The sequence below is a fragment of the Glarea lozoyensis genome (assembly GCF_000409485.1).
Source record: "Glarea lozoyensis ATCC 20868 chromosome Unknown GLAREA13, whole genome shotgun sequence".
Taxonomy (NCBI): Eukaryota; Fungi; Ascomycota; class Leotiomycetes; order Helotiales; family Helotiaceae; genus Glarea; species Glarea lozoyensis.
The window spans coordinates 1137398-1161888 of record NW_007360987.1 but is presented as its reverse complement, the minus strand read 5'-3'; the positions used below and the strand labels follow the sequence as shown (position 1 = coordinate 1161888).

General features: G+C 46.5%; 8 protein-coding genes across 8 annotated transcripts; 3 read left to right on the top strand and 5 right to left on the bottom strand.

The window, feature by feature from the left end:
* Positions 1–1282: 1282 nt before the first annotated feature.
* Positions 1283–3554, bottom strand: GLAREA_10337 (F-box; the record flags this gene model as incomplete). The annotated part of the gene is made up of 2 exons (XM_008080387.1): positions 1283–3352; positions 3408–3554. 2 exons carry the CDS (start codon positions 3552–3554, stop codon positions 1283–1285), a joined length of 2217 nt encoding a protein of 738 aa, XP_008078578.1.
* Positions 3555–6106: 2552 nt separating this feature from the next.
* On the top strand, positions 6107–7969 carry GLAREA_10336 (MFS general substrate transporter; the record flags this gene model as incomplete). Its single annotated transcript, XM_008080386.1, has 4 exons — positions 6107–6265; positions 6314–7129; positions 7272–7409; positions 7466–7969. The coding sequence occupies 4 exons, from the start codon at positions 6107–6109 to the stop codon at positions 7967–7969; spliced, it is 1617 nt and encodes a 538-aa protein (XP_008078577.1).
* Positions 7970–8140: 171 nt separating this feature from the next.
* Positions 8141–10095, bottom strand: GLAREA_10335 (ARM repeat-containing protein; the record flags this gene model as incomplete). The annotated part of the gene is made up of 4 exons (XM_008080385.1): positions 8141–8226; positions 8269–9918; positions 9967–10018; positions 10069–10095. The coding sequence occupies 4 exons, from the start codon at positions 10093–10095 to the stop codon at positions 8141–8143; spliced, it is 1815 nt and encodes a 604-aa protein (XP_008078576.1).
* Positions 10096–10592: 497 nt separating this feature from the next.
* On the bottom strand, positions 10593–11896 carry GLAREA_10334 (Clavaminate synthase-like protein; the record flags this gene model as incomplete). Its single annotated transcript, XM_008080384.1, has 3 exons — positions 10593–11143; positions 11192–11533; positions 11590–11896. The coding sequence occupies 3 exons, from the start codon at positions 11894–11896 to the stop codon at positions 10593–10595; spliced, it is 1200 nt and encodes a 399-aa protein (XP_008078575.1).
* Positions 11897–12609: 713 nt separating this feature from the next.
* On the bottom strand, positions 12610–17204 carry GLAREA_10333 (SET; the record flags this gene model as incomplete). Its single annotated transcript, XM_008080383.1, has 8 exons — positions 12610–13484; positions 13535–13577; positions 14202–14229; positions 14290–14619; positions 14675–15702; positions 15749–16454; positions 16505–16772; positions 17066–17204. The coding sequence occupies 8 exons, from the start codon at positions 17202–17204 to the stop codon at positions 12610–12612; spliced, it is 3417 nt and encodes a 1138-aa protein (XP_008078574.1).
* A 233-nt stretch (positions 17205–17437) lies between these two features.
* Positions 17438–18674, top strand: GLAREA_10332 (uncharacterized protein; the record flags this gene model as incomplete). The annotated part of the gene is made up of 4 exons (XM_008080382.1): positions 17438–17581; positions 17635–18195; positions 18245–18399; positions 18449–18674. 4 exons carry the CDS (start codon positions 17438–17440, stop codon positions 18672–18674), a joined length of 1086 nt encoding a protein of 361 aa, XP_008078573.1.
* A 423-nt stretch (positions 18675–19097) lies between these two features.
* Positions 19098–20872, bottom strand: GLAREA_10331 (Thioredoxin-like protein; the record flags this gene model as incomplete). Its single annotated transcript, XM_008080381.1, has 2 exons — positions 19098–20549; positions 20600–20872. 2 exons carry the CDS (start codon positions 20870–20872, stop codon positions 19098–19100), a joined length of 1725 nt encoding a protein of 574 aa, XP_008078572.1.
* Positions 20873–21413: 541 nt separating this feature from the next.
* GLAREA_10330 (GDA1/CD39 family protein) lies at positions 21414–23177 on the top strand (the record flags this gene model as incomplete). Its single annotated transcript, XM_008080380.1, has 3 exons — positions 21414–21654; positions 21713–23069; positions 23117–23177. 3 exons carry the CDS (start codon positions 21414–21416, stop codon positions 23175–23177), a joined length of 1659 nt encoding a protein of 552 aa, XP_008078571.1.
* Between the last annotated feature and the right edge of the window lie 1314 nt (positions 23178–24491).

Sequence of the window (24491 nt, the reverse complement as noted above, 5' to 3'; positions counted from 1 at the left end):
GAGGTAACGAACGTGATAGGTGATGAGAATCTTGTGTGCTAGCAAGTCAACTTCCTAGTTAGGGACATAGAAAAGAAAGGCTCGTACTCAACACGACAGACAGCCTTACCGTACGCTTTCGTATATCGAATCGATGCAAGCGACGTAGAGATCCGGCCCCCGCGTTGAAACGAATCCAAGTATTGCATATTGCCTTTTATTCCAATGCAACGTCTCGAAAGGCAACTATACCGATGCATCCGCAAGACAGAAGCCGCTCCCGCAGATTAAGGCAGACACGGCACGCCCTTAACCAGGGGATGCTAGCCTGTCTATATGAAAACTTGGTAAAACATGGATTTGAGACATGCAGATGATCTCGAAGAGCCTCTCGAAATAGCTCTTGAGTAATACCTGGGCGTAGGTCTTGAACCGATAATGCCGTTCGGGATAAGACCTCGGACCGAGAAGACGGCTTTTGAGGGGTTAAAACTTTATAGATCATAATAAGACGAGGCTTTGTAAATTACAAAGTGTCGAAAGGTAGGAAATCGTGCTTGGGAAACCAGAAGCGAACCGAAGTATCTGCGCACAAAGAGGGAAATTTTGAACCGACCCCCTTACACAACCGCTGCACGCAATCCGAACTTCTCGTACATCATGGACTATCGAAAAATGAGAGACCACTTGATCTCTTTCAACTGAATAGGAATTGGGGCCGCAAATGGTGTGGTTGGGCAAGGCTGGGTGGGGTACAAGGATACTTGGTGTGCAAAAAGCTCTTGACCATGTTCAGTGCAGTCCCCAAATCCCACAAATGATCCTATACATGCGTAGATAAACTGAAAACGCAGATTCGCTTTGAAAATACCTGGATGCTGCTGCTAATTTGATGCTGTGGCCCCCTATTGGAGCCACTTCATTCCGCATTGCATCTACGCCCGGTTTCTAAGAGACACTCGACATCAACTTGAAAGGGCGCATCACTTGAGATGCCAATCATGGGATACGATGTTCCATTGTGTGGGAGCCTCTGAAATGATTTGAGCACTATTTCGCTAGATTGGTTCCTTCGCAGTTCCAATATATGCTGTTTCGCTACACAAGCTGGAATATGAAAACTGAGTATGGAATGGGCAAGTGCTCGATGGTGCCAGTACAAGACTTGACGGCAGTAAATATTCCGTTGCAACACAATGCAAACAGGAAACAAGAGACAATGTATCGTAGGGTGATACCACCCACCTTGTGTATCTTTCTTGTACATTAGCTCGCCATTTACGGATGTGTACATCGAGCTTTTCTACACATTCATCTTCCGTGCCAGACCAAAATTATATCCCAGGCCGATGTCTTGATACATAGCATTTTCTCGCCAGGCCCATGCAGCTTTTTCGGTCTGTGTTTTTGATGAGCTGTTGTCACAAGTCGCCGCGTAGCTCGAGTGTACTTCCGTGGCAGTCACTTGGGTAGATTGCGAATTTGTCGACGAGATGATAATTTCCGGACCGTAGTCTTCGGTCTCCGTGCTCTTGCCCTTCTCCCCTAGCGTGACAGTGCGATTTCTTTCATTTTCGGTTGTGCTGACATTGATATTGCACGCCGTAGCTCTACCATCAACATGAGGTCCCTCTCCAACGCCCTGCTTCTTCTTCTCCACATGGCCATATCTTCTCAGACCCTTTAGTCTTGTAGCTGCGTCAAAGCTCACAAATATAAGGGCTCTAGGCTTATCTTTTGCACCTGTGACATAGACTAGAGAGCGATCATCAGCGGTACCTTCTACATAGCCAAGATGAGTGGGAGGATTGAGGAGTTTGTAGATTTGATCGTGGTCTATCTTGTTGCCTAATGATTCTTCGTCATCCGAGGTCTGAGTTCGAGGCCAGTACTCAACATCGTTGACTACGTATAGCTCTTTAATGGCTGTCTGCAAGTGGTCAGAAGGCGGACGCAGCAGGTCATTCTCATCTTTTAGAGGCGGGCCAAGGCGTCTTGAGCCTCCACGGAGTCGAAGCCGCTGGGTTCCGTGGTAATCAGTTACAACGGGATCATCAACCAGGTCCAAGAAAGTGCTACAGCCAAGATGATATGTGCGTATTCGGGTCTTGGCTAAGGTGAATGTTCGTTGAGCAGAACCATCATCGCCTGGGTGTGTTTGTTGTGGGAGACGTGGGGGTGCTTCCAGATAATGAGGATTGTTATTCTTCTTTATCAAGCGCAGCAATTGCGAATTGGAAACTCCACTGTTTTCGAAAAGACCATGAGCCCTGTCGTTGGCTGCAGCGTGAGAGCTCGAGGCTGCTGACGTTGATGGTAAGCCACAATCATTTCTGGATCTGGCTAAAACTTGGGCCAAGTTATCCGAGTCAAAATCCATACAGTCATCTCCGGCTGAGTCGGGATTGTCATCATCTGAGTCTTCAAGCTCTGGAAAAATTATGTCGCTTGTGTAGTAGTTCCGTTGACTCCTACTCGATCCCAGATACCACTCTTTGCGAGACTCTACAATCTTGAGCTCGCCTGAACTTTCGTCAACCACTAGCTGAAGAGACATCCACCTCTCATCAATTGGCCCTTCTTGGTGTTGGCGGCGCCACATATCTCTGTCTTGCGTCTTCTCCATTAATGCTTTGCAAGGGGAATCCAAAGGGAAACGTATACAATGATAGAAAGATGTCCAGTCTATCTCTTCAACTTCAAACGAAGTCTGGTTGGAAAGGGCGTAGAAGTAGTCCTGATAAAACTCAAAACATATACTCGAGCCAATGTCAGATCCAGCCATCTCGGAGAGGTAAATCTTCTCATCAAACCACTGCCGTTTGGAAAATTTGTATCCATATATCATCCACTTCTTGTGACCATCAGCATCAATCTCCGAATGGGTCCCATAGTAAAGATACTCGTCGTTGTGACGAACAAAGAGCTTCTCTGTTGAATCCAACTCCCTCACCAACAAAATTGGTTTCTTCCGCTTTTTGAGACTAAACGAGATTAACCAAGCTGTCTGAATTGAGCTAGAGCATCTGTATATGCAAGATATGATCGCGTTCGAGTAGTACAATATTTGAAAGTTACCGCTCATGCTATCCCCAACGTTCGATAAAGCTTGGTTAAGTAATTCCGGAATGCTGAACACAATTTCTTGCTCTCTAGAATTGTGGAGATCTAAGACTCTTACTTTATCGTCCAAGGTGTAACACAATACGCCTTTACAGTACAGATATGCGTCACAGAAGCCCACTGTAGCGACAGTGAATGGATCCACATTAGCAAGAGCATGACGCCTCTTTGCTATACCACGTAAAGCGGACGCATATCCGCCAGGGACAGAGTTGGCTTTGATGGCTTCTGACGAGAAAGCGATTTTACTCTAGTCATTCCATTAGTAGTGCCCACATGAATTCGTTTATTCCTACACAACTTACCTGCACAATTTTCTTGCAGAGACTCTCTTCAGTGATCAGAAACATGAAACTCCGACACGTACGAGCAAGATTGAACACATCGTCAAAGTCAACATTACCGATGATGTTCGCCAAGACCTCGTATGGTAGTGAAATCAAGCCTAACATCTGCCCGTCTAGCAGCAGTAAGATCCAATGGATCTAATAGATTGGGTAGGTTAGGTCCGAGTCGCGCTATGTGGAGTTGGTATCGACATACCTAGGAACTGAAAGTGGTAATTATAAAAAGTCATTGGCAGACATCGGCAGGGAGTAGCTGATGTGTATGGATTTCGATGAAGAGACTTGACCTTGACCCTCCGTGTTTATAAGGCTTGCATGCGGCTCAAAGTCGAACAGGTTCAGGAAAATGGGGGCTGAGACAGACAGATGAGGTCGACTAGGATACTCAGCAATGGAGCCGACGAGGCTAGAAGATCTAGTAATGATTGGGCCAGGTTGGCATGTTGTTTAGCATGGTCATTTTGACAGGAAGCTCAGAGCTTGAGCACATGGCGCAGTTTATGTGTGAATGACCACCATCAAGTGAGCAAGGCGATTAGTGTGACATTCCATTATCGGAGCGGCTCTTTGGAAGGTGTGAAGCACAACATATTCCAACGGAAACGTGTGGAGAGCTTAGATAGATTAGGAACAAGGCTGCCAAAACGGAGATCATTGACCGCGGCACACCTGCGCCAAGGGTATTGCCTCACATGCACCAGCGGTGCACTCGGTTAATTGCTCAGGGCAGGGGGGAAGTTCCTTCCTCGCTTGATTAAAGAAGAGCCTCAAAATGGATGGGTAGTTGGCGCCAATGCCGGAAGTAGGTCGTAAGGATGCGTTAATTGCGGTATCTCTGAATTGTGTAGTAATTTAATCGTTGGACGACTTATCCGTCTGCTTGGGTTGAAAACCCACGTTAATAGCCGTAGTTGATTTTAACTGGCAGGCTTAGTGCAGTGAGACGCACCAAATTTGCACCCTGGAGAAAACCAAACTAACTCAAGTTAGCCTCAAAATAGAGCCGCAAGGTTTTCGTGAGTGCTGGCGTACGTAATACGAAGTGACATAAATTTGTCTGTTTCATCGGATGAGGCTCTACACTGCTTGGACCTCACCCATTCCGGATGAGATCTGACAAGTTCGGCAAGATCCCTACGTTCTAACATCGTCGTTGCCCCAAAGCCGATGTTACACAAGATCTCGGCATGCCGTCGTCCTCCGACATCTTGTGTCACAAGCAGAGAGTCGAAATGGTGTGAACATCCCAGCAATGATTGAAAGTACCTCAGGCAATGGAACCACCCCAAAATCCTCATTCACAAGTCCATAGGGTGGATGGAGGCTCTCGCCGCTCTCCATCGGTTGCACTCAGTCAGCATATCCCAACAAAAGGCGCCGGAAGCGAGAGACATCCAGAGCCTCATCTTGCGGCACAAGCTCACCTGAGCAGTTTTGAATGCGGTTCGGGTATGTAAATGCCTCCCTCTGCTACGGAGAAGATCATTGAACGTCATGGTAAGATTAGTTGAGCCGCAAGATTAGCTCCTTGGAAAGCAGTTTTGCTTTTTGGCCAGGGAAGTTGTGTATGTGGTACTTCTCAGCAAATTCACACATCTGATCGTGTCCGCATATGCGATGTATCGAGCCTCATGAGGGGTATCTCCCAATATCTAACGCCCGGCTACTATGAATCGTTGGTAGCTCATGAGTGTCTATATCCATGATTGGCCCGGGGCTGGAACCGGCGCAGACTGATGCAATGTGAACTGCAATGTATACTGCTGCAGTAAATCACTGAGAAGTATATGCTGGATGGATGCAGAAAAAGCCCCGAGCTCTGGTACCTGGTTGAAGGATCTACTTTCCCAACACCATTGGCGAATGGTGAAGGCGAAAGATTGCCTTGGTCAAGAAGCTGCACCAGCCCGAAAATATGTTGGTTCCAGCCTCGTGGGTGACAACAGAAGACTGGTCCATCATTCGTCACGATAAGGGAGGATGCATAACCTTGGACTGTAACCTGCACATATCGGGCAAGAGACGTTTGTTGAGTGTAACATTCGATGAGGCTCTTCATGCAAAGGGACTCCAAAGCCGGGCATGAAAAGAAACGCCGATGATGGAAGAAAGCATTGACTTGGGAAATCCTCCGTAGGGGGGCTACCAACGCACAATTCCAAATGATTGTGACAAAACCAAATTTAATCGATGGTTTGGTGTTGAAGAAGAAAGGAGAAGATATTCTTTGGAAAGATGAGCGAGGAACCCGCGGGATCCGGGGTAAAATAATTCGGACTGTGGAGTTCTGGGGGGAGTAAAAGCGGCAACTACTCAAATAGAGAACTAGTTAATAGCTATCCAATTTATGCAACTACTTCTTAAAAATACTAAATATAGGGAATAATAAAGATAAAATAGTCCAATAGAGCGGAACAAGTATGTAATAATTTCAAAATACTCCGTCCCCATTAAGATCAAGTTTCACTAAAACATTCGATGGGGCGCCGCTTTGGACTCCAAGATCTATGACCGACACCCACTTCCACTCACCATCAAGAGCCTGTATCAGGATCCCATCCATAGAAGACCATCAAAATGGACGACCTGTGCACCTTCACCGACGTATCGCCCCTTTCCCTCATCGCTCCGTCGTCGCGGTGGGATAATAGCACAAAATGGGGATAGCAGGAACGCTCAAGAACTTCCTCAGCGGCGAGCGCGTCGACGCCCATTCAACACCACCCAACTTCCTCGAAATCCGCAGCTCCAAGACCTTCATCATCTTCACCATCGCCGTAGCCGTATTCACAGATATATTTCTGTATGGAATCATCGTATGTAGCAAGTTCCAGCTTAAGGAATTGGTGAATAACGATTCTTAGGTCCCGGTTATACCATTCGCCCTCTCGAATCGAGCTGGAGTCGCAGAAGACAGTGTCCAGAAATGGGTGTCCGTTCTTTTGGCCGTGTACGGAGGCGCGCTTCTCGTGGGCAGTCCGATAGCAGGATTCCTGGCCGATCGATCAGCTAGTCGGCGTCTCCCGCTCCTAGTCGGTCTGCTCGCTTTAGGTGGTGCAACAGTGATGTTATGCGTTGCGCGCGTGGTGTGGTTGATAATCCTAGGACGAATACTGCAAGGCGCCGCGGCCGCCATCGTTTGGGTAGTAGGCATTGCGCTGTTGGTTGACACGGTTGGTGAAGAACGGATTGGGGAGACATTGGGATGGGTTTCATCGGCCATGGGGATTGGATTCTTCCTCGCACCGTTGCTGGGAGGGATTGTATATGAGAAGGCTGGGTACTACAGTGTTTATTACATGGCGTTCGCCTTGATTGCTGTGGATATTGTGCTGAGGTTGGCGCTTATCGAGAAGAAAATCGCTGTGCAATGGGTTGTTGAGACACCCACTCCACTCAGTGGCAGCGGGACAGCAGACCTAACGGATGAAGAGAAGCAACAAGGCTCGGAAGCCAACGTGGTCACAGAACCCCAACCAACGGCCAACAGACATAGCCTCAATAATGACCCGTCAAGTGGGAATGCATCTTCGCATGGTACCAAATTCAAATGGCCGCCGGTCATAACGCTCCTTGCATCACGTCGGCTATTGACTGCTCTATGGGGATGTGTAGTACAGGGATCACTTATGACAGCCTTCGACAGTGTATTACCGTTGTTTGTGGAACGAGTTTTCGGGGTAAGTGCAGTTGAGCCTCTTCAAGTCACACCGTAACTTTTCGTTTAAGCGAGCCCCTCAGAGCCGCAATTCTCAAGGACTTTCCCACCCCCCACGTTTTGCACACAAAATTCAAATTCCTTTTTGCTAACTTTTCAAACAGTGGAACTCGGTAGGAGCAGGTCTAATATTCCTAGCCCTGACAATCCCATCCTTCATCTCTCCAGCCATAGGATACCTCTCTGATAGTTATGGACCCCGATGGCTTGCATTTTCCGGCTTTATATTCGCCATTCCCTTCGTAAGGAATATCCTGCCCCCAATACCCTCATCACAAGACTCTAACCCTCCTCGAAGTGGATCCTCCTCCGCCTAGTAACCCACAACACCCTCGGCCAAAAAGTCCTCTTCTCCGCTCTCCTCCTCTTCATCGGCGTTGGTCTAGCCCTCGTCTTACCCCCGTTAATGGCCGAGATAACGTACGTCGTTGAAGCCAAAGAGCGCGAGCAGCCAGGTCGTTTCGGTGCCACCGGTGCTTACGCGCAAGCCTACGGGCTTTTCATCGCCGCATTCGCCGCAGGCACTCTAATCGGTCCTGTTTGGGCGGGTTATGTGGAGGATAGCGCGGGATGGGGAACCATGACTTGGAGTCTGGCGTTGTTTAGTTTGGTGGGTGCTGTGCCGTGTGTGATTTGGACGGGTGGGTATATTGGGGATAGGAATGCGAAGAACGCGGAGGAGAGGGCTGCTGGTGTTCAGGCTCTGGGGGAGAGAGATGAGGAGATGGTGGTGGGGAGTGAGAGTCCTAGGGAGGATTCTGAGATTCTGCATTCTGTACAGTCTGTACAGAAGGAAGGTTGAATGTTTTGGTATATGCGACGTTAGACCATCTCCAATCATTTCATGTAGAGGTATGATATATAGCCAAAATACCACTTTGAATACACTTCGACGAATATGTGTACAGTATGGCATCGACGAGCTCGATAGCCACGTGATATTTGATCTGAAAATTGGGGTATATTTGATATCCTACGTTAGGAATTGAGACAGTGTACTAAGCATGTCCCTCATCAACGTTTCTTCCTCAGAAGTACCTTGCATGCTATCAAGTTGTTCTATCTCAGGTTAGCTTCATATTCATAACCCCTCAAACTCACGACCACCAGCAGCATAGAAAAAATATGGAGGAATTCGGAACTCACCAACAATCGTCCTCTTCACAACTTCCAACCCTTCATCCCTTTCCCCAAGTAACGTCTTAATCCTCCCTGCCGCCCCATCATCCTCAGCAACCAACCAAGCCAAAATCACATCCAGCGTCTGCAACGAGAACAACCCCGCATCAAGTCTCCTCCCCAACCACTCATCAACCATGTCCTCCTTATCTTCCGCACTCATGCCCCTATGCTCATCTCTTATGGCATCTTCCACGACCCCAACCCTCTCCGCGAAACCGCGTCGTAGCGAGACCAACTTTGTGATTTTCGAGTAATCATTCTCCACGAACTTCGCGAGGGTACGGATACGCGATGATGAATTTGCAGGGAGATGACGCAGTAAAGAGGCGAAGATACCGAGGAGATGCTCGGTCGTTGAGGAGTCTAGATTTTTCTTCATGAAGAGTGTGAAGATGACTTTTAAGCCTGCTGCTTCGACGAGCTTTTCGCACGATTCGGCGCCGGAGGGACCAGAGAGGGCATGATCGATTAATCTCAGCGCACGCGGTTTAGCCATCTTGCCTTCGCGGATCATAATGAGTGCTAATTCCATGCCCTCTGCTTCGATGAACTTCGTTTTGCCGACGAATTCGTCAACGATACATGTCAAGGCGTCGAAGACGTTTTCGACGAATTCTTCTTCTTCCGTTCCTTTTGAAGGATCGCGTTTGCGGTATGCGGAGAGAATTTGGAGAAGAGTGTCTACAGCATCCAGGGAGGTGACTTTGGTGCGGTTGAGAGGGGACGATTGGAGGAGGATGGCGAGGACTTCGGCTGCGTATTGTTTGTTTTGAGTTACCACCGACTCTTTCTTCTTTATTCGATCCAGTAGCCATTTCAAAACTGTAGTGTCTTGACCGATCTTCTCTGCGAGTGTCTGCTGTGAAGCTAGGTTTTCCAGGACGCTGAGGGCGTGGTAGACACCGCTTCTATCACTCTCATTTTTCTCGTTAAATCTTACAAAATTCGAAACCAGGAGATCGAGGAGATCAGACTCTACCATCGCGTCCACAATCGAAGTCCATTGCTCCTGCTCGGCTTCCACATCTTCGTCCGTGAGCTCGCTGATAATTTCCACGGCATCAATCGCAATATCGGTATTCTCATGCGCTAATAGCCCCACCAGACTCCCTACGCATCCCAACTTCGCAAACTCCTTATATAACTCTGGATGTTCGCTCAATATACTCAGCGCCTTGATATCAGCATCCAAATCCGCTTCACTCCCCATAAACTTCTGCGGTTCATCCTCAAACTTCGCCCTCAATTCGGCATTCTTGCTTATCTTCTTCTCAAAGTTTAGCGCAAGTTTCCGTAGCCATGCCGAATCTATCTTTTCCGGTGCAATTGAGAAGGGTTCCTGGGTCTCCATATAATCTAACACTTCCGATTCTTCTTGTGTAACACCACCACCAAAGAACCGACCTTCATCATCGTCGGGGACATCGGGACCATAATCTTCATCGTCATCTGGAGGAGGTAAGGGACCTGCTTCTACATCATCGTCGTCATCTTCTTCGACTGCAGGTTGTTTGCCATTGGATTTCGCATGCCCGTTCGAGGCGAGCTTCGCTGCCTTGTAGATTTCGTCTGGTAAACATTAGAATGTAGCTCTCAACGTGTGGGGAATGCGCGCACTTGGATCTCTTGTAGCTTCGAGTTTGCGCTTATTGCTAGGTAGTGCTGGTTTCTGACGCGTGAGTTAGAGCAGCATAGGAGTAGTGGTGAGATTATTCTTACCTTGAATAGGTCGTCGATACTGGACATTGTTTCAGATCGTGGACCAACCAGTCGATTTTACGCGCCGACTTCAGCCTGCAGATGAAAACAGAATTACACGGAATGATCTGCTGTGTACATGTACAAGCTGATGTTCTGGATAGTAATTGAATCACAATTGTTGTTGTTTACTTCCGATCCCCAAACATTTTACTGACACGAGCTTCGGACTTCTAGATTGAGACCCCTTATCAGCACGTGATGTATCCCCCTTTTCGACTCCGCGATATAAAGGTTAAAGTGAAGTTGGTAAAGGATTATATTGTTAGCTTATGATGTTATGCTAATATTAGTTTACAGAATTCCGTCAAGCTTTCTAAAGTGATGGTGAAGTCTGGGTTGAATTATATAATAAATATCGAAATGTATCTCACTGAAGCGAGAAACACCGGGAAAGAGATATATTTCACTGGACACCCATATATAGCAGGTAAAGTATGCAAATTCAAAATCATAGCATACACATGTCTCAAAGCATAGCACTACTAAACAGGTCCATCAACAGCAGCAGCAGCAAGCGCCTCCCTCCTCCCCGTACTCTTAGGATCCAAATAAGGTCTTTCCCCCAAACTAACAGCCCTGTTCCCCGTCCTCTCCCCAAGCTCGCCCTCCACATAATCGGGCGTAGCAGCATGATACACACTCCTATTATCCCAAATCGCCAAATCATTAGGATTCTGCCACTTCAATCTCACCTGCAAATCATGGTTATCAACCAACAATCTCAAAAACCAATCAAGCAACGCTTTACTCTCGAGCTTCGTGATGTCGTTGATATGTTGAACGTGGTGGCCGACCGCGAAGATGGATTTCCAGCCTGTGACGGGGTTGGTGCGGACGACGGGGTGGATTGCTTCGAGGACTTCACCCACATTTTCGGGAGCCCCGCGGGGCTCGGAGTAGATCTTGAAGTTGTTTTTGGAGGCGGCTTCGTTGAAGAGGGGTTGAGCGTACGTTGCGGTGAGAGACTCGAGGAACTTTTGGTAGGGTGTGGAGATTCTGTCATATACCTCGTAACCGGAGGCCCAAAGAGTGTCTATCGTAATTAAAGACTGGATTAAAGCTCAGGGCAGAATTTACATACCTCCACCGGTTTTTGGCAATTGAGTTAAGCGAAGCAAAGCATAATCGCTAGGAATAGGCTCAAACGTGATGTCCGAATGCCATCCTTCCTTGCTACTCTGCTTCTTCTCGGTAGCGAAGAGCAGTTTATCTGCATAGATCTTCTTGGCCTGAGCGGAAGAAATGACACTGATCTCATCATCTTTACCTCCCAACTCACGGCCGGAGTTTGACACTGGATGGATGTGAAGTCCCGAAGTCTTAGGTTTCCCAGATAGTTCTCCGAGACGCTGAACCAATTCCTTCTGGAGCTCATTAGTGATATCGTCTTGTTTCCTGAAAAAGACAACACCACGTTGCGAGACTAAAAGGAAATATATCAGCTCTCTTTTCGTACTTTTTGTATCCAATGTGACTTACTAGTAATTGCCAAATCCCGAATAAGTTCGTCAGAGTTTGGTGCTCGAAGCCATTTGGCCAAGTTTACACCAACGAATTCCCGGCCAATGATTGGGGTGACGTCGAAGCTTTCGAAGTGGTCTAAAGCTCCAGAAAGCTTGAGTGGTTCCCTTCTGCTGGAGTTCTGAGTAGAAGGTTGTTGAACAGCAGGTGCTTCTTCATCCTTGGTCTGTGTGTTGTCGCTTTTGACCACTAGTGGTTTGGAAGCAACCTTTTCCTGGATTTGTTCGGTGGCATTGGCAACTGTCTCTGTAAGTGAGGGAGCCATGATTGTGGTTTCTCAGATTGGAAATTGAGTTAAAGAGAAATTTATCAAGTCTATGGATGATGACCGTGGACAAGAGAGATTTGACATGGCCTTACTACTCTTTTTTATATACATATAGAATGAAGCCATTTCACCCCGCATTCCTAACGCCACCAAAATGGCATCAGAATGTCAAAAGATTACAACGATTTCAATCAATCCATAGGTGGAATTAGGTGCTATTACCGACAATATGGCTAGGCCATCGGAGCGATAAGAATGCCGACTTGTCAATACCTCTGACCTCGAATAAAATTTATGGGGTACTGCATGAGTGATACCACATCCAGTGTGAGTGATGCCACATATAGTGCTTGCTGAGAATCACAGAATTGAACTACAGGCAAATTGATGATACCACTCCCTGTCAGTTTGACGTGTCGTAGAATTTGTGATGATTGCAGACATCTTAGGATAATGTAAAATGATTGAAATGGCGAATGAGCGCCCTTTCCAGCTTATCAGTCCTCCTGAACCCCCATTTTACATTGCCAGTCCGTGAAGGCCTTCTTGGGTATATGCAAGAGCTGACGATCTTACGCGAACATAAAGGAGGATGGCGTGCCGGCCATCACGTGCATCCTTGATCGTTTCTGGAATCTGCTTGCTTATAGATCTCCTCGTAGATGCTAGTATGATAGTATCGCATTCTTTCGGTCGACGGAGTAGCTTTATCATGATTCCGCCATGAGCTCAGCAATAAATGCCCTTGTCTTGATTGCGTCGTCTGAGTCCAGCTCAGCCAATTGTCGAATTTTCAGCTCTTCGATAGCATAGTAGCGAGCAGCTTCAATATTATCAAGTCGTTGAGCAAACACTGCGGCAATATGAAATGCTCTGGCTTGGTAGTCCATCATATCTTCTTCATCAACTAGTTCCAGCAAGGTAATCGCTTTCTTGCCTAGTCGTTCGTAAGTAGACCTTTTCCGGGTCGAAGAAGGAGCCAACTTATGTTCTAGACTCTCCAATAAGTCTGCAATCTTCATCCTTCGCTTGTCGCTTTCGAGTGACTGACAAGCTGAACAATCGCACACGAAACCGTACTGTGCAAGCCTCTGTTGACGGTCTTTCGCTTTCTTAAGAAGAGGGATGTATGAGACCGTAATTTCTTCGCCTTTGCCGATATCTCTCGCTGCGTAAATAACCCTATGACCAGCCTTTTCGCTCCACCAATTCCCAGAGTTCGGTCTACAAGAGTGGTTGATGCGCGCAATCTTCGGAAAGAGGCCAACGTGAGAGTTGCCGGTATTGTAAGCGTTACTCCGGAAAATAGTGAGCAATCGATTTTGATCTTCCTCACCGGGTAGTCGAAAGTCATGGAGGTTAATGAATGCTTCCTTTTGCTTTGGTGATAGTTCTTCATAGGCTCTTTCAAGACTGCTGATCATGTCCAGAATCTTAAACCCTTGGCCAGGTACCATTTCAGGTACCGGAACGGACACAAGAGGTTCTTCGATGATTATCTTGAATCCCTTTGGAAGGTCACGCGCAGCGAAAACTCCAAGTCCTTTGTTGGCGGTTTCTCGAATTTCAATGGCGCGGGATGAGGCTTCTCAAAATCAGTTGACATATCATTGTGTACTTTCGAAAAGCACTTACGCATACGCTGTTTGTCATTGAAATTATCATTTCGGGTTCCATTCTTTCAGCATGTCAGCATAAAAATCTGATTTTGTAGTGGAAAAGTGTATAATACTGTGTTCAGATCAATGTTTGCTGCGCAAATGCCGTCCGCGGGCAAGAAAATATTGGCGGAATGGAGGCACGCGGATGATAAATATACCCATGATAATAGACCCAGAAGGCCAATCGACAGTCGAGGCAGCATTGTTCTTGGACACTGATGCATTTGGGAGAACTCCAGATCAGGTCCTTTTCGAGGTCGGGAGATTCAGGGACGACCTGAAACAAATCCTTTCGGCAGAGAATTCGAACTTGCTATCCCATATTCTGAGAAGTCTCTTGACATGAACCCAATGAAAGAATTAAGACTTGGTACAAAGGCTCACATTACTGAAATCTCTCTACATCCGTTGAAGACTGAGGGCTGCGAAATCTATTTCCGAGCAAATACATCATCACGTGCGTGTAAACAGAATAGTCACGTGGTCGTCATTATTCAAAACTCATGATTTTATATGAGCAGTCGTTGAGAATATAGTAGAATAGGTAGCTGTTGTAGTTTTGGTAACCTGTCTAAAAAGATGTTTAACTGCCGCGCGACCTGAATGGCGGGTGTACTTCATGCGTTGTAGTTAATTCATACTACCAACTCTAGAACTTCTTCTACCCGTCTGACAAGTATATTATCACCAGAATCCTTGGCCTCAAGGAAGCTGAAACGGCACATCTACCTCTTCAACCCAGCACCAAGTTTCTCAATCTCCCTTGCCTCTACGGTACCTACACCAGCGGCAGCCCTCAATCTATCGATCGTCTCCACGTCCTTATGTTTAAAAGCTTCCTCTGCGGCTTTAATTCTCATACCGCATTTCTCCCACATGCTAATAATCTCAGCTGGTTGCATACCCGGTGCACATTTAGGAACAAAAGTGCTGGCCAGTTTAGGATTGCCTGCGGATAGAATGAGACTAAAGAAAGGTTCCCAGCCAATGGGCGATTTGCGTGTTTTTGAGAGGTCTTCAAGTTCTGACCATGTGCGAGCTGACACTAGGGCACGAAGACTATACGAAACTAATTAGACAATGGGACTCATCAATGGAAAAGATAGGAGCGTACCGTATCCACCAGAAAATTTTCTCTGGCACTTTGAATTCAGATTGTACTTTTTTGGCGCGATTTGTATAACCACCCTTGATCAGCTGGAATAGAGTTTCATTCACACTCAACCCAACGAATTCCTCTGTGAGATCCCTGTCAAAAGCCTCTTGCATCTTTAGTAACGTACTAGCTTCTAACAAAGCTTTGTGCTCGAAAGAAGTTTCTTTTGAATCAGAAATGAGTTTTGCGGCCAGCGTAAGCTTGTCAGCTGAGCTTCGGGATTCTGGCTGTTTGAGAGCCTCCCGAACAAATAGATTAGCCCCATCGAGACGGCGATCGTCTTGGTAGTAGAGGTCCTTGAGGAGTTCAGAGTCGTCTGCTTGAGCGGAAGACTCAATCAGGGCTGTTGCAACCGGGCGTGTGTTTATTACGCGGAAGAAAGAGGCGAGTGGTAACTTTTTTTTGAGATGAAGAAGAACGAAAAATATTAAATCCGAGTCTCCGCTTTCGATTGCTTTGTCCAGCGCAATCTCGTCTTCCTCCATGTTTAAAAGAAGTGGAACTTGCTTCCCAGCTCTCGCTTCGTGGTTGAGCAGTTCAGTTGCGAGACGACCCCGCCCCTCATCGTATGCTGCTCTTGCTATTTCTTCAAATGATATACCTCGCTTACCATCCAGTTTCTCAACTATCATACGGCATATTGTCTCTTCATCCTCCGACCCGACTCGAACCTTTTGTGACGCCCAATGAACGTAAATCCGCTCCGTAGGGAGACGCAGATATGATGAAATCCGAAGTGCCAGAAGGTACTCTTGACGATTGACTAATCGACGAACAAGACTCTCGGGGGTAAGGCGTAAAAATTGGTCATATGAGAGAGGGATACCAATCTCGTAAAATCGAACCGCATTCAGTACCCTAAGCGTTTCACACATATCGACGAAGTCATCACTGTTGTATATGTCAAGCACAGACTTTCCAAAAGATGCAGCTTTGAGAAGCTGCTTCTGCCAGTGAACGCTGAATTCGTAACCAGCTGCCTTCACCTACGCAGTGTCAGCTGAATACGTTAACATCATGAGCGATACTTACGCAAGTGTCAACAGCTTCTACTAAGTTTGGCCGAATAAGTTGTATATTATCATCTGCTTTAGGTGATTGGTTTTCCAGTTGCTCAACTGCGTCTAGAAGAATCGACGCAGGAGACTCTGTCCCGAACCTAAAAACTTCTTCGGTGACTTCTGGTACCTTCTGCAAGAAATCACAGACATCATTGGTAATGAGACGTACACCGTCGTGGTCTGCAATCAAATGTACTCGACCGTCGTAAAAGTATTTAGCGGCTGAATTGAATGGTCCAACAACATGAACTTCGTCTTCCCAGGCGATAACCACTGCATCATTTCCGCACCATTGCACATCTTTTGGATGAGTTTTAGACCTGGAATCATACTCGCTAAGTCTCTGTTGGAATTCGCTGTTAATGACAAAGGCTTTCCCACTTTCAGTATACAGTGCAACGTATTTTCCATTCGGGGAGACGCTGACGTGAGTAAATGGACCAATATCAAGCAGACGGTCATCCGATTCCGTGGCGTCTACGACATGTATGGTCTGACCGATACTCAAAAGTACTTCTACTGATCGGGAGAGCGTATATGCCGGAGGTATAAGTGCCCATGAATGAACAGTCCCCTCGGGTGGTGTCGCCAGTAGCCTTGGACGCGGCTCTTCATATTTGGCGACCGATATTAGATGGTTGTTTGTAAGCAATGCCACAAAGCCAGTGCCATAGAATCTGTGACGCAAGTTTAGCGTTGAATCTTGAAACTACCATTTTATACGCACTTGCAAGCACTGACGCCATATTCTTCCGCGCCGTTGCCCAAGGAGAACTGTGCAAAGTCTCCTTGCAGGTCATAATAACATCGAACGGTGCCGTCGGCAGTGACAACGATTAGCCTCTCATCTTCTGACCATCCCAAACCCTTTATTGAGCCTTGATCCCAGTTTATGCGGCGAATTAATTTTCCAGCACAGCTATAGAGATCAATACTTGTTTTCGACACTTGACCTCCACGGTATGAGTGAAGCTTCGATTCATCTCTGTAGAGCGCTAGATGCAAAGAAGCTGTCAGCTTAAAGGACTGGGGTTATGAGAGCATCTCAAGAAAGTTTATGAAGAATAATCAATCGGTCATTCTCATGGCGAAGGGGGATCTGCATAACTCTGAATAACGAAGATGCCTTGTCTCTTGAGAAAACTTGTTTGATGTTATTGCTTAATACCGCAGAGATTCAAACCAAATACAGACCGTGAGACAGTTCAGGAATAATTCATTCAATGAACTTGAGTTGATGTCCAATGAGAAAAGACACGAGCCATTTGACGAGATGATGAGAACGTACCAATAGCTCCCCCAAATGAACATCCCGTGACGATGTAATTCTCCAACTCCAGATCCTGGTCAAATATTTCTGTATAGAGTTGTACCTTGCGGTAAAACTTCTTGTCAAGCCTCTCCCAATCAGCTGTTGGGTTCGCCATCACTCCTAATTTATCACCTCATTGTTAGCTGTGGTTGAAGTGTTGTTGATATCGCTGGTCCGGCGTGCCTAGGCATGAGGTGAACGAAAGGCTGCCTGGTCCGAGCTCTGACGCTAGCAACCCATTTTGAGCACTGCGACGTACAACACCATCATCACGATCTTCTCTTGCTGGATTGCGGGTCTTCTTTTTTGTAAAGCAATGGGGATATAGAAACCTGATTTGTTGGCCTGATGGCGGACGAATCTCTTATTGACAAGATCCACGACTTGAGTGACCTGGAGCTTGCGGTGCTGATATGCCTTGTCGCAAAAGAGCATTGTATCATTGATACAGAGCCCGATGCGCTCGACGAGTTGGTGGAAGAATTGGAGCTGGTAACTTGAACCCATTCATAGCCTCGTTCGATCCATACTAAATCGAGACTAAGGTCGCAGAAAATGTCTTTGGACTATCCCATGCAATAGTAGACTGCTCGGAGCATACCTCCCTCGATGACTTCGCGCATGCCATTCTATCCATTGACGCCAGCTCGAGTCGATCAAATTCCCCAGTGAGACCGAGACAAGAGTCATCCTACTTCCTGCACACGTCTGCCTTCCAGTCGATTTCTAAATCGCCAGTCTCCGAGAATTTCGCAGACAACAAGACGATGGCAAATGTGATCATAGCTAAGAATCTTGATGAAGCACCTAAGCAGGTTCAGATCCAGGCTCTTGAGCTTATGCACTCCAAAAGAATATACACAAGGACCTCTGTTCAGCATGCGCCGAAGCGGTTCTTGTTCATTGCGCTACTAGCAGGTGGGGAGGGACCCAGACTGACAAAGCACTTAAATGATCAAATATTCATCTCGCACTTCCATGACCCGGAAGATGGGTTTCCTAATTTGGAAGAAAAGTACGATGATGGGGATTCAACGTCTTCTGTTCTCAAGAAAAGTCCTGGCTTCGAACCGGATGCAAATTTGTGGCCAAGAGTATCTGCAGCAGTTCGTCTCGCGTTTATCTTCTCCTTAGCCATTTACTAATCTCCCACAGGAAATTGAGCATCTCTCTCAACTCAGTGACCAAGCCATGGTCAGTGTAGAAATCAAAGCACATCAGCAGAACATCATTTGTTTTTTGCGGACTCATAGGGCTGTTGCGGGCGGCGTGTCAGCTGCAGCAACTCAACATTTTGACAAGCTTTCAAGGTAGGTCCTTTTTCTAAAATGTAAGGCCGCATAGCTTATGATTTGAAAGATGTCTGGCACCTCTACACAACCTCTCATACACTACGCCATCCTTGATAGCCTTGGCAGCCAGGAAGATATACCCGCATCGCATTCATATCGTCAAGCCTGAACGAGAGCGGAGTATGCAATGGGGCAGTGATGTTGATGCTGTGTCAGCCTTGCTCGAAGGTGTTGGGCCTGAGGATGTTATTGAAGATGTGCTCGGAACCGCTGGTCCTGAAGTGCCTTTATAATCAGTCTTGAAAAAAAATAGATGAATTACGATTTGGCCTAAAGACTTCTAGAAAACTCGTTGCGAACCAAGCTTCATGTCATTGACAATTTTTTCCAGTACCTCCTTATATCGATTCGAATGCTGCGAGAGTAGTGATCCTATGCTTCTGGTGATTATAAAAACCATAGCCTTAAAACATGAACGTATGCTTCCTACGCTCATTGTCAAAGTCAGACAGGAACTTCTCATAGGCACCGTGAAAGCAAATATGATCATCTGCAGCGCAACAGTACTAGCCTCGCTAATCATGTATTCATAATTTCTTGATACGTGCCAAGCTCTAACTGCTTAGACACAACTCCCGACTCCACCAACGCCGTTCAAACTATGCTAAGAACCCAATCTTTCGCTATCTAAATCTACCAGACTGCAAAGCGGCGTTTCATTTGAGCCCTTGTCCCAATAAAGTATTCCCAATATCCAGAATCAGCTTCTCATCCGCAAAAAGCTTCTTCTTCGACAGAACCGTCCCTTGAGCATCCATACTTTTCAGCAAATCTACCAGATCACCACCAGCAGGCACACAATAGACGAGATATCCGAAAGCTAATAAATATCCCTTCAGAGCTTCAGGCGACTGTTCTTCGACGCTGATGGCCTCAAGGAGACAAGCTGCAAGTTCGATTTGATCGCTCTCGGGGAGTCCCTCGCGACCTTCTTGCTTTCGAGTCTTGAAGTTTGCGGTCGTCATGTTGAAGGCCAGGCCCGCGGCTGCGACACGGACGTTGTGGTGGGTGCTGTCGAGGAGACTTGTGGTGATGAGTTCGACGATGGGGGAGGAGAGGGATGGGCATTTGAGGATATGAGGGGGGTATAAGGGGCTGGAGAAGAGGTTGCAGCACATTTGTAACGTGACTAGGCGTAGAGGGTAGGGGCAGTTTTCGAGGTCATTGACGTAGGTTATGAGGGGTGAGATGGTGAAGTGGTTCTTTTCTTCTGCGAAATAGCCGGTTACTCTCGAGTCGACTAGTGCAAGACGCAGCAGGTCGACGATGGTGAACATAGTTTCGATTGGAAGTTTTGAAGGGGCAGATCTCAGGAATCTACTGAATGCTTCCATGTCTGGTAGGGTCGCCTCCGATGGGTTTTTCTCTGCGCGTATAGAGACGAAGTGAAGGATACCGGAGACAGCGGCATCTTCTGCGATTGCACCCATCTTGACCTTGAGTTTGCCCAACGGAGGAACCTTGCTGAACAAAACAGGATGAGTGTTTGAGGCACGTAAAGCTGGGAGATCCAAATTCTCATGAGCATGTTGTGGAAAGGCCATTTGAGCGAGCATCTGGATATTTCCCTGTAATTTCGCAGGATCGGCTCCAGACCACCTTTCCTGCTCAACGCCATGCAGAAATGACATGAATGTGGGTGTTGACCTGATATTGTACTTGGTTCCAATATTGTAGGCCCTAGAAACATCGACCATGATCAAGATACATTTGTGTACTGACTCTTCAGCCAATCGATCGTAGAGTGGGTAAAGCGTTTTGCAGGGCGGGCAGTTCTCGGAGGTGAAGAATATCATAGCGCTTGATCTCTTTGCCTCCTCCAGTGCGGATTCAAGCTTGGGCATACTGCTGATATGTCTTACTGAAGAATCGACCTGTCCAGGCTTTGGAGGAGCGTCGTCGTCGGTGCCCAGACCCAGTAGAGCGCCTTGCTTCCGGTTGCGACGGTCGACCATCTTATTTATCTCTGGCATAAGAGCTCTACCATATGGAGAATTGAGGAAAGTGCTGGGGAGATTTGTGATGTGTTCAGGTATGCCTTTGCCAAGTAGAAACATGGAAAAATCGTTGGAGAAGTTGTTACAATTGTTTGTCCAAAGATTATAAGCCTAGTTGAGTTAGTCTTGCTCAAACTATGATTTCCTTGAGATTCTCTTACCTCTTTGGTATATGTATCCTTCATAGAGTCCAAGTATTCCAATATCACTTCCATGGGTAGCTCCGTCCTCCCCAGATTCACCACTTGCAACGGCGGTCCCAGATGGGTCTTACCACTTTCCAGCGCCTTGATACCCCCATCGTAAGTGTATTCTACCCCTTCGATTACGATGCTTGTATGATATATCATATCGATAAACGTGCCGAGCAGGGGAGCGGATATTTGTCTAGCGAGTCCATTAGACAAGTCGTAGACATAGAGTTGAACATCCATTCGCGGTTCGTAGGGTTTAGAATGATGATCTGATGAAGTTAATGAGAGAGAAAACAATCTGAATTTTAAATAGGGTATATGAGGAAAACAGGAACGTAGGATGAGAGTATGACAACTTGTGGAAAAGGTGAAGGACAGTGAATGGTGTATATTATTCTATTTAATTCTACCATGATGCGCTTCGAAGGCAATAATGGCGACGCAAGTCAAGCCTCGGAAGTTCGAGACTGCTTATTCAGCGGCCTTGCTGTGATTGGTTCAGATTTCAGCCAGCGATCTGAATTAGGTATTCTTAGAACGACGCCACACCTCCCCCGTCTGAATGCCAGTGCCAGTCCAGTGTCCACTTTGTCAAGTGCTTTTCCAGGGGTAATAATTCCCAACCCATCAGCGCGACTGTCCCCTTTTCATATCCTTCCATCTTCTTCACCACTTCGATGATCGCCAATCGTTCGACATCTTTCCTCCTACAACCCCTCATATAATACGGCTGTACGATCAGAACCTTCGAGTTCTGTAATTGTCTGCCAGCAGCTCCCTTATGCGACGTACTTCGGTGTCGCTTCCGACGAGAAACGTAGCTCACGATCCTTACGAGAAGGCAGCCAGGTATTCTACTACGGGCGCTCGAGAAGGCGCCGCCGGCATCCTGGAGAAAGCAAAGTCCGCCTGGATGACGCAAAGTCAGCGCGCAAGATACCTCAAAACGGGGGGTATCTTGCTCTTCGTTGCCTTTCTTTTTTATTATCTAGCACCGTCAGGTGCTAATGTGTATAGTGGAGGTATGTTACGCAAACCATGGCTGCAGATTGGAGCATATTTGCTGATGTATGCACTCAGGGAAGCACACGGTCACGACTGAAGTAGGAGGAAGCAATAATGGGCAATCACCTTCAGATTCTTCTTACGGTACAACGAGATGCTCGAAATCTAGCGATAAATCGAAACCAATCGTTCAATATGCCCTGATGATCGATGCAGGAAGCACTGGCTCTCGTATTCATGTTTACAAATTTAACAATTGTGGCCCAACTCCGGAACTCGAGAAGGAAGAGTTCAAGATGACTGAAAAGAGTGCTGGAGGGCTGAGTTCCTACAAAGAAAATGCCCAAGGAGCAGCCGAAAGTCTTGATGTTCTGATGGAGGTTGCAATGAAGGAAGTTCCCGATAAGCTCAAGGGCTGTTCTCCCGTGGCTGTCAAGGCTACCGCTGGCCTTCGATTGTTACCCCCTGAAATGGGTGATGCGATTTTAGAAGCTGTACGAAATCGTTTGGAAACTAAATATCCGTTCCCGGTTGTTTCTCGGGAAGAGAATGGCGTCGCTGTGATGGAAGGAAAAGATGAGGGAGTGTTCGCCTGGATCACCACGAACTTCTTGCTTGGAAATATTGGTGGGCCAGAAAAAACTAAGACCGCTGCTGTTTTTGATCTCGGAGGTGGTTCGACCCAAGTAGTCTTCGAACCTACTTTCAAGCTCCCGGAGACAATGGCACCTGGGGACCACAAGTACAAGCTTCAGTTTGGCGGCAGAGACTTTGAGCTGTACCAACATTCTCATCTTGGGTACGGTCTTATGTCAGCTCGCAAGTCGATTCACAAGGCTCTCATCGAGAATGTACACAAGGCTAAAGCGGATGATAGAAGCTGGCTTACTGAACCCATTACACACCCATGTATTGCCCCGGGTTTGACACGTCCTGTCAAAGTCGAGCTTGGAAAGGATCATCCCCTTGGAGAGATAGTGTCCGTCAATATGACAGGTCCATCCTCTGCGGCTCCTGCACAATGCCGAAAACTCGCTGAGCAAATTTTGTACAAAGATGCTGAATGCAAGGTCGCGCCTTGCTCCTTCAACGGAATTCATCAACCATCTTTGGAGAAGACCTTCACACGAGAGGATGTATACACCTTTTCTTACTTTTATGACCGAACATACCCTCTCGGCATGCCTGAATCTTATACTTTGAAAGATTTGCAGCGGTTGACTGATCAGGTTTGTGGTGGTGCTGAGAGCTGGGACATTTTCCAGGCCGTTCCAGGTGCTATCAAAGAGCTCCAGGGTCGACCAGAGCACTGTCTCGATCTCAATTTCATGATGGCTCTTCTCCACACTGGATACGAAATGCCGGTGGACCGAGAGGTCAAGATCGCCAAAAAGATCAAGGATAACGAGCTCGGTTGGTGTCTTGGTGCCAGGTAAGCTTGTCCCAATGCTTTTTGATTTTCCTTGCTAACTAGTATAGTTTGCCATTGCTCAGTCAAAGCTCTGGATGGAAATGCCGTGTCACAGAGACCACAAAATAGATGAATTACGAACACGTGCATTGAAGGCGTTATGGATATATAGGTTGTAATAGACCGGCGGTGCTTGGTCAGTTGTACATGGTACATAATTCTATTGTTGTATTATTCTCTTGACACAGTTATCATCAGAGTTCTTAAATCCAAAAAGATTTGGCGTTAGGTAACATAAAATTTGCTTAATATGACGAAGGCTATAATATAACATCAAGGTGTCAGTACATTCGTATGTGTTAAATGAACATGCACAAGTGTCGTTGGCCTTTGATGGTTGCTCCTTCCTCAACTACTGTGATCACGGTTCCTTTTATTCTGTCACAACACTCATGTACTCGAGTCCTGACATCAAATGGATAAATTTCCTCAATTCAAATTGATCCGTCAAAGCGAGATCTAAATCTTCAATTGATATACCTGACAATCGAGTCTCCAGGTGTGACTTGATATAAGTCTTGAATTTTCACATGTTCTATCAGGAAAAGCACCTCGCTTCTTGTTGTGCGAGTGCCCAAAAATGTCTTTCATTCATGGTTTAGCACTCATAACTTCACTTCCACCTGACTTCTCCCTTTTGCTTAGTCTCGCTTGAAACCAAGAAGTCATGGTTTCAAGAGAAGATCTCTTTAAAGCGGATTCACGGACTGCCAGGTTTCTGAATGGGTTCAGATGCATGGTTGGAGTATGTCTTCGTGGTTTATGCGGGTACCCGTTGCATAGCGGAGAAAATTGTGTTGATTAAGTTCTAGGACAAAGAGGGTTTTGTTTGGTTTCATATTTGTCTTGTTGAAATGATGTTGGCGATTGGATTAGACTTCCGCCTTAAAAGATGGAGATTATTTTCTGTGATTTGGTTTGACCTGTTTGAAACCCTTTCATGATTAAGATGGATCATTCATCCATCCTGAGAAATGAAGGCTTTTTCTGGTCTAGTGTTTACCTTGTTTGAAGCTTCCTATGATTGAATCAGAGAATCTATCCTCTAAATGAAGATTCGTTTTCTAGTTCTATGCTTGCCTTGTTCGAATTCAGTAAATGAATGAATTAGGTTATTCATCATAGGAAACGGAACTTTTCTTTTGATCTCGTGTTTGCCTTATTCCATACTTTTGAGTGATTGGATGGGATCATTCCTTCTATGGAATAGAACAGAATCCTGGTTTTTTGTTTGCTTTTTTGAACCCTGTTGATGATTGAGTTGGAATCACCTATGTCATGGAAGTGAGTTACTTTCTGGCTTTATGTCCCCTTGTTTGAAGCTGATTAATGGTTAGATTAGACTATTCGTCGCAAGAGACAGAGATTTTGTCTAGTTTTAAG